Consider the following 12,111-nt stretch of genomic DNA (forward strand, 5'->3'; position numbering starts at 1 on the left):
TATCAAACAATGTAGTTCAGCAACATAACAACTGGATAGATAGCCATAAATATACTCCTTGAGTAAGTAGCATATCCTTCATCAAACTGGATGGAAAATACACATACTAAACTTTCCTAGCTGGATGGCTAAGATCTAATATTGGTTACTCAAGTCTACTTGCCTAAGAATACTAGCCTATTTAAGAATTCCATTTGCAAAAATATATTCAGTATACATATTAAATCTCTCTCTCTTACACACACACACACACACACACACACACACACACACACACACACACACACACACACACTCACAAAAGTAGCCCCTACTTCTAACATAGGCAACCTCAGTAATCACATGACACACACTCACTGAATGAAACTGTCTGGAAGTAAAAATATCTGAAAAAATATCATACTAGAGATGGACTCATCCATCCAATTTCCCACCACCAAAAGGACCATCAATAAATTAGCAAACAACTGCTCAGCAAAAAGTAAATTAATAAGAAATCCATAAACTCTCTAAGATCATACTACATACTGGAGTAAGCATATAACTTCTCTCCAATCTAAAGTCATTTGACATTCAGACATTTTAATTTGTGCAGAAGTTATTCACACACTGACAGTTTACTGAGCTGTCACATTGGCACTCTGTGCTTATGTCCGAACCAATGAAGCATACTTGTCAATTCCAAAAGAATTAAAGTAGCTTAATAAGAATGTTATTTGCAAGGTTACATGGCAGTTTCTATTGGAAATACGCAAAGGTATTAAAAAGGCTCTGTTTCTCGTATTTATGCTGAAAAGTCTTCCAAGGTAAAAACAACCTTCTGATTTTGTATGGAACCATACTTCTCAGCCTTAGAGCAAGAAATCTGGAGAAAGAGAAAAATAAAAGTGGGACACAGGCTCAAAAATAGTTTTGCATCACAGACACCATTGAAACAACTGTAGCTGCAAACATTATACATCACTTATAAGCTTTCTATCCCATCATTGTCAGTTAAGCATTATATAGCTCATTCAATCCTGCCTTCTTTTGCAACAAAGAAAACCATGCTTTCAAATGACAAATGCATTCAAAATAATAAATAAAACACATTGCATCCACATACTGCAACTTCCTACCTGCAAACAACCACAGAGCTTTCACTGAAACTAGGGCTGCCTATTTCCCAGGAATTATATCACTCCCTAATTTAGTCTAATAAATTAAAATATGGCCTGCAAATTGCAAGTGCACTTTGTTTAATTAAATTATATTTCGAAGCCCACTTTCTGTATTTTTTCAGTATCATCCAAATATCCATTTCCAGGTCACTTTACAAGACATTGGCAATGGTAGATTTGGCATCCTTCAGATCCCTACAGGACCACACTCATACTGCTAGCATTATCCATTAAATATAAATATCCATCCACTGCAAATGGCAAGAAGACATGTCTTAAAAAAAATTACTTTTGACATGCCTAGTACCCAAGTATCAGGTTTTGAAACAAAGAAACATATTCTCCACAGTCCGTACGTCTCAGTCTTTAATAACCATCTACTGCTGCAGCCCTCCCAACACACCAACACACACATACACACTAAAACTCACAACATTTAAAAAATGACATTGTGCCCACCTGATTTGCCAGTATTGATGATCCACCAAAGCTATACTTATTGTTGTCCAATCTCCCACTGCTTAGAACCCAAAAATGATAAAACAGTACTGGGTGCTTCTTTTTGTTTGTCAGAAAAAAACAGTTCAACTTTATATGCTACAATCCCACACAGTCAATCCACTACTGACCCATTAACCCTAAGCTACTGTTTCATTCTTACTCCCTGGAACTGCATTACCTTGGATGACTAATTTTATTTCCTAAGCAAAAGACACAAATTGGAAGATGAAGTGAAAATTCATACAGTTGAGAAGTATGATTCAATACAACACTCTCTCTGTCAGGAAAGCACAATTTAATGAAAGTGTACTTTTAATGTACGATATTTTTGTGAGCTAACATATGTGTGTTTTTAAGGTAGATTGATCATCATTAGCCTCTTTGTGCATGTGTCTCTCTTTGTCTCTCTGTCATGCACACATGCACACACACACAACACACACACACACACACACACACACACACACACACACACACACACACACACACACTCTTCTTCTACTTTCACATACACAAACATTCTTCTTTCATGCATGCACTCACTCATGTACTCACTCATTCACTCACTCCATACTTGCCTATTAACACAGGTAAGTGCTGTTCTTTTCAAAGGCAATGATGGCAAATTCATACACGAGTCTCTCTTCAACGAGAACACACACACACTGATTCTTTGCCACAAAATAATGGCGGGAGCACACAGATCCTTCTTTGGTGCACTGGAATGGTGCTTTGGTGCATGCACACACCGACAGAGTTATAGGTCACAGCCGTGAAAAACACAAAACAAAAAAAGTGTTTTGGAGCATGCGTATATTGATGTTGTAGTTAGAGGTCGGGGGCCACATGGAAGAGGTCTGAGGGCCGCATGCGGCCCATGGGCCGCAGGTTGGACATGTCTGTGTTAGACTGTCAGAACCTGACAGCATCCAAACATTTTGCCACATGTTTTCTTATGAATGTGTGATTTTGGACTCCAGCATGACACCTGGTAAATGGGATCCTGTGGAACTTTAATTTTGGACTGACTGAACCTGAGGGAACATAAGGTGTCAGTAGTTCTTGCCATTTATGGTGAGCCGGTAACTAATACATCAGGCACTGGTTACATCCAGGCCCTGCTGAAGGTTATGAGTATTATGGGAAGAACTGACAACTGTATTCTACTTGTGGCCATATGTAAATTCAATTAGCCAGAGACAACGCATGTTGATTTATTTCTGAGAGGTAAATGATGAATAAGAGGGTCCAATGACTAAATCTTGTGGGACATCCTTGTAATATAGCTGCAGGCAGAGGAGATGCTCACTGCCTAAATAATGTGAGCTCTGTCAGTAAGCTGATTTGCTATCCAGTAGGAAACATACAGTCTGAGGTTGTGAATGGAGAATTTGCCTATGAAATCAGCATAAAGAATGATGTCAAAGGCCATAGCAGGGTCAGGGAAGGCAGTGTGAACAGTCTGGCCCTTGGCTAAGGTGTCTGTATCATTGTCAAAGAAATCAACAGAGCTGATCGAACATGATCTGTCAATAACAAATTCAAAGTAATAATAATTAGTTGATTGAAGGAAATCTATGTCATTGCTAAATAGTTCTACAATAATGCATTCAATGGACAAAGCTAGTAAGTGCAATAGAGTTGTATGTACAGCAGTCTGTCCTTGGACACCCCCCCCCTCAGAAAGGCATGACTATGGCAATTCTGCAAAGTTTTAAATAGACAGCCTGTAGAGAGATTAAGGTTGAAGAGCTTTAGAAGTGGTTTGATACTTACTAGCAAACATCCTTGAAGACTGTTAGAGTAGACGTAGCTAATGTTTTTCATTCCGCAGCATGCTGATCTGATCAATGGTGATTTCAGGTGAGATATTGGATACATTGCATGGCAATGGGAAATGTGAGCTCTGTGAAAATGGAGATATTTTTTTTCAGCCAGGATAATAGCTAATGGTTTCTGGGTGAGAGTGGGATATGCCATTTGAGGTAGGATTAGAACAGGACTGGGTATTATTTTGAGTTTCTTATTCAGCTGAAGAAGGTCTTTGTTTATGCATGGTACTGATGGTTATTATATACTCATTACTGGGGCTTTTCAATTCCATGGTTGTTTACTTAAGGGTGTTGCTTAATGCTTGTAGATGACTTCCAGAGTAAGGAAGACAGGATTTCTCAACAAAGAGTTATGAGGCTTTTCTTTTTTTTTCTATAGAGTCAATTTACATGAGAGTTTCATCATACAGACTTACTTCTGAATATATTACAACTGTTGGGGTGATGGGAACAAGCTTTTTAATGCATTCATTTATGCAGGAGTAAACCTCTGAGGAGCAGCCATCAGCAAGGGTGGCATCAGGAACTGATTTGTTTGGCAGGATGTGACTGTTGTGTTTGTCCAGAATATCTATACATAGCAATAAGCTGTTAATTATTAAGTCCTGATATGCTGTAGGGTGTTAATGGGACTGAGGATTATATTAAAGGTGAATACTACAGCTAGGAGATCCTGTTTAACCAGGGAGCTGGTGACATGTAGGGTAGCACACAAAGAGGAGTATTTGGTATGGTCAAGATCACGGGAGTTTATACCCCCCCCGGGTGGGGTCAGGGGCAATTTGCACTAGAAATTTGGTTTACAAAATGAAGGAAACTCTGTGCATATTTCTTGGTGATTGTACCAGCCAGCCAGCTGCTAGAGAGGTAAAGTCATCCAAATAAGTGTATTTTATTTAACGGGTATCTTTTTGCATTTCCTAGATACTCAGTGTGCTCTGAAGGGGACACAAAAGAAGACCTGTAGTTGTCAATGATGTGGTGAGAGACTTTGTTCAGATACACTAGCACCTCTATAAGCCATAGACTGGTACTGTGCAAGATTGGATGTGAGACAATAGGTTTCCTAATAAATATGGATATGCCTCTCTATTTCCAAGCAGTCCTGAATGCATGGTAGACACATTTCCCAAGTAGGGTGAGAGTGCTACCATTCTTCTGAAAACAAGTCTTGGTAAAAATAGTGATGTATTCAAGGTAAGGTATTCCTGAAGCAAAAATAGTCCATTGTTTAAGTTCCTAGCATTGAATAAAGCAACCTTAATATTGATAAAACAGACATTTGCAAGGTGGCCATGGTCAGAAGAACAGCACTGCTTAAAAAAGACACATAGTGAAAGCAACAGTTCTAGGCAGTATGCACAATTCTTGTGATGAGAGGTGCATGCTGTCCCTTGCAAAGCTGGCGTCATTTTTGGTGAGGGAAGTTTGCTGTTCAATTCCACCCCCCACCCCCATGGGTGACAACACCATGAACAAGGTCGTGCTCATATTTAGGATGGTAAAAACTTCTAACAATACTTGCAATGTTCCTGATACTAGTATCAGACATTGTTAGTAGTACCTGAAAGAAAAGTGACTGCAACCATCTCCTTGTCCAGTCTAGTGAATGAGGCATCAGGCTGTCTGTCAAAGAAGTTACTTATAGCAAGGATTTTATGATTTGAAGTATGCCTATGTGAATTTATCTGCTTAGACTTGTAGTCCGTGATATCCTGTTGACTTATGTGTAGGTACTACTGTGGGTATGGATAATAACTTATCCCTTGATAGCTAAAAAAAAGAAAAAAAAAGGGGTAAAAGATTGTAAAAAGAGTTTGAAGAAAGGTGGGACAAAGGGGAAAAGAAAAGGGTATGCAAAAAAGGGGAAAGAAAAACCTTTTTCGGAATTTGGGGGCACAAAAGGGGGGGGAACAAAAAAAAAATAAAAAAAAAATGGGGGACTGTACGGAAACAGGTAGAGAAAGGCACAAGGGGATTTATACAAAAAAATTTATCAGAAACCAGTGCGGGAAGGGGAAGAAACCGTTTGACAATGGAGAAGCTTTTAAAATTTTAAACCAAAAAGCAAAATGGTAACCTCAAACAAAAGAAAGACAAAGGGCCCTAAATGGGAAAAACTTTTATTTAAAAAAGAGTCCGAATTTTAAGACACATCAAAGGTAGAGGTACTTTTAAAACCTGGAAATATTGATAAAGGACCAAAAGAAGAAAAATGCTTTTTTCTACATGTTTTTCCCTTATTAAAATGAAAATAAAAAGGGTGTGAAACACGAAAAAAGGTTTTCCACATCTAAAAAGTATTTTTTCCCTGTGAGGGAAAGGGGGGGAAGGCTGCCCCCAGCTGGATAAATTTTGTAAAAATTTTGCTTGTAAAAAAAAAACCCAGGGTGAACAAATGAAAAAATTGTGTTATTTTGAGTTAAAAATTAAACCCAATGCACCCTTGGAAAAAATAAGAAAAGGGATTTTATATGTTTTGAAAGCTGGAAAAATGTCGGGCTATGAATTTTTCTTTTTTCAAAAAGGGAATTTTACAGGTTTTAATTAAAGTTCTTTTTTTGGGGATTTTCGGTAGATTAAAAAAGTGAAAAATTTTGATTTGTGAGGTAAACTTTGGTTAAAATAAAATCTTGATAGCGAAGTTTTACAATTTAAGTTTTTCCAGGAGAAATTTACAGTATTTTGTTTGGCTGCCTACTCCCCAGTTTTCCAAGTAGAAAGAAAAAGTTTCTCAGGAAGATAGGTTTAACCAGATTGGAGCTGCTTAATTGAGCTGTTAAAATGAAAGATTTTCCTGTATCCTAACTCTCTTTTATAGGTTAATTATGGATTTTTGTTTTTTTATTTTTTTTATTAAATTTTTAAACCTTTTAATTGGGTGGGGTTGGAAAAAATTTAAGGGCTAATATTGCTGTTTTTTGGGTCTATAAAGATAAACCTTCCCCTTTACATTACAATTTGGTTTAAAATAAAAACAGTAGAATTTCATTTTAGGGGGGGCCTTAATAGCTAATAAACTAGCTGGGAAGAATTTCTACCTTATAGTACAGAAGGGGTATTAGTAAGGAGTTCCCCAGGATTTTGGATTTGTTTTAAAAAAACTAAAATTTGGTATTTGTAGTATTGGGCAGGGAATAAGATGCTGGAAGGAGGGTCGGGGAATTTTGGCCCGGGTGGACTGCCAAGTTCCCAAAGGGGAAAGTTTTTGGGGGATTGGGAGAAAGGGGCCAGAGACTGAGTATTTTTGTGCTTTAAGGGAAATTGATTTATGGTGTGATTTGTTACCTTTAAGTGGACCCTACGGGGCTATTAAAAGCTCCTTGATTTGGGGTGCATTTACTGGCAAGTAAAAATGGTTTAAACCCCTGAGGGAAATTTTAAGGAGCTGAAATAAAAACATAAGTAAAAATCAAAAGTACAAGGTTTTTGGATAAAACAATGGTTGTGAGGGGCCGAAATTTTATTTGCGGTGAAGATCGGGGTTAGGAAAGGGGGGGGAATAAATTTCCTGTAAAAAGGGGGGACAAAAGGTAAAATCCACAAGAGAGTTTGAAAAATTTTGTGGCAAAACCCCAGCTGAATTGTAAAATTACTTGATAAGAGTTAATCACCCCTGGTGAAAAAAACTGGGAAGGCATTTTTGAATTTATTTTTGTTTAAACCCTGGGGGGATTCAGTTTTGGGAAGGTATTTAAAAAAGGGGGTTAAAAAGAAAATTTTTGAAAGAGGGTAACAAAACATCAGTGTATCGGGGTGAAGTGGGAGGGGGAAAACCCAAAGTCGTTTTGGAGTTTCATTTCAGAAAGTAGACTTAAGGCAAGTTTGAGAAAAGGAGAAAAAAAATTTTATTACAAGAAGGGGGATCTCTTGGTGATAACAGCAAGGAGAAAAAATTCAAATAAGAAAGTAGGCAAAACTTGGCATCCGGGATTATTGGGGTGTCTAATATGCCTTTGATTCCCTAAAACCATGTTCCTATTTGTGAAGGGGGTTTTATTGGTTAACTTTTGGGAAAAAAGGGAGGTTTCATCTGTTATTTCTATTTAAAAGTGTTAATTTATAACCTGGTGCGTCAGGCTTTAATTATGGTTAAGTCAAAAGGTATGGAGAATTTTAATAAAAGACTAAATGGTGAAATTAAGACGGGAACTATTTCAAATTTAAAAAAAAAAATTACAAGTGGGGTTTTAGACAGTTTTCTGGAAATGAAGGGAATTTTAAAATGAGAAAAATGTAAATTCCCTTGTTCATAGAGTAAAATTTAAAATTTTTTAAAACATTTTAGTTTTTAAACCCCTCTGTTTTATGAAATTTAAAAGTAAACATTGGTTGTCCAAAGTAACTTTTTGGGAGTTTAAGTTGACCCATCGCTGATGTGTTAAATTTTACCAGGGGGAAAACAAATTTTATCAGTTTTTTTACTTTTAAAATTTGATATAGATAAATTTCCCAGGATTTGTTTTTTGAAAAAGACCTTAAAAGCTTTTTGATCACTTTTTATTTTATATTATTTTTTTCCAATGTTAGAGAGAGCCCGTTGTTTGGGAGGTAGTTGATGTTGAAGAAAAAAACACCCAGGTACTAATTTTTTCCTTGTGAATAAAGAAAACCTTTGGAATATTTTTTTATAGGAAATTTAATCTTAAAGGGGGGGGCTAATGCAATTTTTTAAAAATGTGATCACATCAGTAATTTTTTTTTGTGTGGTAAACTTATGATTAGTGTTTTTATTTTTTTTTTTTAAATCCATTTATTAAAATTTTTTATTCCCTATCATGCTTTTATTTGAAAAACTTTTAATAAAGAAAGTTAGGTAAACGGGTTGTGAAAATTTATGTTGGAAAATGAATTTTTTTTTAATTTTTTTTCCCAAAAAAGAAACCAAAGGGGTACTGGGTATTTGAGGAGGACCGAAAGGCAAAAAATAAGGGGAAAGGGAGAAGAGTGGAGGGAAATAAAATTTTAAGGGTGTGAAATTTAAAAAAGGGGACAGGTTTCCCATTGGTTGGGGAAACATTTGGGGACGGGGGAAGCATAAGCCCAGCCGGGTTTTAAATGCCCTTTTTTTTTTAGGGAAGGTATTTTTTACCCTTTTTTTTAGGAACCCTTAATTACATTGAGGGCAGCAAAATTTAGCCCCAGGGAAAGAGGGTTTGTAAAAGGGACAATGGAGAATCACAAAACAACAATTTTGGAAAATCATCCCTACAGGGACTCCTTTTTTTTTTGCATATAGGAGCAATCTCAGCATGCTGGGGGGATAAGTCCCTAAGATGGGGCCCACCAAAAAATTGGTAAAGTTTATTTTATAAATTGCAACGGGGGTAGAATAAGTTAAAAACTGGGGCCCCAAATACCGGGGAGGGAAATAAAATAAATTTTTTATGTCATTGGTAATCAAAAGATAATTATTAATAAGTCAAAAGTTTTTGTCTTTGCCCCTTGGTGCAAATTTTTGGAATTTAGTTAGAAAAATTTTCTTTTTAAACACTTTTAATAATGGTATCCTAAATGTTTTTTGGATAAAATAAATTTAAAAACAATACCCCCTTCTTGTATTAAACCCCAATACTTAAATTATGTTCTGTTCTACAATTTTTACCCCCTTTTCTTTTTTTTAAACATTCGTTGATTCCCCCAGTTAAATACAGGGGTTTTGTTAATTTTTAATGCCCTTCCTTAAAGGCTTTTAAAATTGTAATTAAAAAACAAGAATTTTGGCCCCCCAAAAATTCAGAACTGCAGAAGCTATATACCCATTGCGTTGAGGGTGTCATCCTTTTTGGTTTGTTTTTTTAAGCCTTCCTGTTTGAAAAAATAAAAAATAGACTGAATTAATTTTTTCCACTCTAATTTTGAAAATTTTTTGAGGACTATCTAGTACTTCCATGGTATTGGTGAAAATAAAAAACCCCCCAAAAATTAAAAAATTTTTGTTTTTTTATTTTTTTAATTATTTGAAATTAAAATGCCTGAAAAGACAAAAAAAAAAAGAAAGGGGGAGTTACTGGAGGGAGTGAAGTTTGGAAGTAATATTTAAAAAAAAAAAAAGTAAAAAGAATTTTTTTTAAGACTTTATGCCAAAATATCCTTCGGGTTGTGTCAAAGTTTTTTTCCATTTTTTGAAAAATTTAGGGGGTTTGCAAGTAAAAAAAATAAAGAAATAAAACATAAACAAAAAAAACACTTTTTAAAAACGGTTTTAAGAAATTAAACAGCTGGTAGAAATGCAAAAAACAGTATTTTGTAGTATAAATTTTTGTTTAGCCCGGGTTGAAGTTCATGAAATGGGAAACATATTTTACTTCTTTTGGGGAAAATAAAGTTTTTTTTAAATTTGTGAACCCAGACCCTCAGCGATTTTCAGTTTCATTTTCCCCTAAACCCAATTTAAAGAACTCGTTTTTTTTCGGGTCTTTTGTAACCCATTATAACCCATATCCTTTTTGGGGTAAACTTAAAATTAAAAAGTCCCCCTTATTATTGTGGTTTTTGATTTTTTTCCCAAGTATTTTTGTGACTTCAGTCTTTTTATTTTTTTATGTAAAAATTATCCAAAATTCCCCATATTTTCCACATTAATTGAGCCCCTGGTTTTAACGCCACTTCCCCCCTTTAAAACCCCGACTTATGAAATCTTTCAAAGTGTTTTTTTTACATTAAAGTTGTAGATAAAAATTAAAATTTTCCATTTGGGGAAAAAAAAGGATATAATAAATTTTTTGGTTAGTTGTTGGGGATAAAATTCCCTCCCTTAGGGAATTTTTCATAATTTGTAATTTTTGGGCCAATTAAAATTAAATTTTTCCCCTTGGTATTATTCAAAAACACTTAACCTTGGGGTTTCTCCAATTTTTAGATTAAAGGGAAAAAAATCATTTTTTACAATAAACTTTGATTTTTTCTTCAGTTGTTTTTTTTTATTTTGAGTCCAGCTTAATGGAAAAACACGTTGGACAAGTTTGATTTACTGGGAATTGGGATTGGCAATAAATTTTCCCCCATTTTAGGGGATTTGGAGAAAACTACAAAATGTATAGGCCCACAAAAAGGGGGCTGGGTCAAGGCGTTTAACTTGGTTAAAATAAGTAGCAACCTTTTGGGTTAGGGGGTGTAATGAAGGTAGGACCTCAGGGGTTGGGGATATTTTCCCCCTTTGAAAATTTTCAAAAACCTAATCCGGGATAATAAGGAAAAGCCCCTCCTTTTTCCCCCCCAACCCAAAATTTACCAAGTTTTATAAGTATCCAAAAGGGGTCCTCCCGTTTGTAACTTAACAGGGGGGGGCAAGAATGTTTTGGTTTCCATTGTCTTTTAAAAACTCCAAAAAATGAAAATTTACCCTTCTTTCTTGCACATTATGGGATTTATTTCTACCCCCCTTATACTATTATCCCATTTACAAAAGTCATTTTTCAATTTGAAATTTTTCAAACCTAAAATAGTTTTTCGTTTTTTTATGGGTTTAAATAAATGATTTCCTGAAACAAGAAATCAAGTTTATGGAATAATTTAAAATTTAACAGAAAATTTGGGAAAAAATACTTAAAACTTTTTTATTATTTTTAGGCAAAAACGGGGGTTAAACTGGCTGTGCTAAAGTTTCTTTTTCATTTTTATTAAGGGTCTGAATTAATGTTAACCCCTTTTTTAACATAAAAAATATTTCAGTTTAACTTTTGTAAAACAAATTTAAAAGCTTGATTTACAGAAACAGTTTTGTTAATATTTTTCCCTTCGTTATTTCCCAGTTGATTATTCACCATTTTAAATTGCGAAAAAAGCTTTGGGTATTTTGGGGAAAATGTGAAACCCCTTTTTTTTGCAAATCACTAACTTTCCCTCAGACTTTTCCTCATAAAATTCTGTTTGTTAAAAAACTAGGAAGATCAATAAATAAAAAACTTTTTTTAATTAATTCCAGAAAAAGTTAAAAAAAACTTTTATTGCCTTTGAAATTAACAGCTTTAAAAAAACTGTAATTTCTATATTGGGTCTGGGGTATTTATTTTTCTAAATATTTAAAAGGGGTGTAATCTGGGGGGGGGGGTTCTTATTTAACTTTTTTTTTTTTTGGGACTTAAACAGTTATTTTCCAGGAAGTTGTAGTTTGGAAAAGGGGCTCCATTTTTGTATTAAAAAAATACAATTTTTAAAATTTCTTTACCAAACAGAATCAAATCTCCTCAAAAATGGCATGTCTATTCAATTTCTTGGGAAAGGTTACCCCTTCATATCTTTGGTCATTAATTTTAAGGGATTATCATTTTTTGTTCAGGTTAAATATTTTGGGACATTTTTTATTCATAAAATTCTGATCCCTTCGTGGCTGTTTATATTGGGATTTTTTAAATGAAGCGTTAAATGGCAAAAAGCGGGAAAATAAATTAAAAATGAAATGCTTTTAGTATGCCCCCCCAAAAATAGTGGAGGGGGCCCCTCCTTTAAAGCCCAATAAAAGTTTTTTATTTAGTAGGGTTAGTAGCTTTTAACCACAATCACCTGGGGGGGTAGGACAAAATCCCTTTTATTTATTAGGGGTTAATGTAGTCTTTTCTCCCTTAAGGGGGAATCCAAAACAATGAACCCCCAAAAGAAGAAGAAACTAAAAACCT

At 34.9% G+C, this 12,111-nt stretch overlaps 1 protein-coding gene across 1 annotated transcript in view; it reads right to left on the bottom strand.

The window, feature by feature from the left end:
- Nucleotides 1-12,111, bottom strand: part of DOCK8 (dedicator of cytokinesis 8) — a 1,731,107-nt gene that overhangs the window by 942,842 nt on the left and 776,154 nt on the right. The window contains exon 16 of the mRNA XM_044064485.1: nucleotides 3,910-4,064. Coding sequence (XP_043920420.1) covers nucleotides 3,910-4,064 — 155 coding nt within the window. The remainder of the gene's footprint in view (nucleotides 1-3,909; nucleotides 4,065-12,111) is intronic.

This window comes from Protopterus annectens, chromosome 2.part2 (genome assembly GCF_019279795.1).
Source record: "Protopterus annectens isolate FY-2018-M chromosome 2.part2, PAN1.0, whole genome shotgun sequence".
Taxonomy (NCBI): domain Eukaryota; kingdom Metazoa; phylum Chordata; order Ceratodontiformes; family Protopteridae; genus Protopterus; species Protopterus annectens.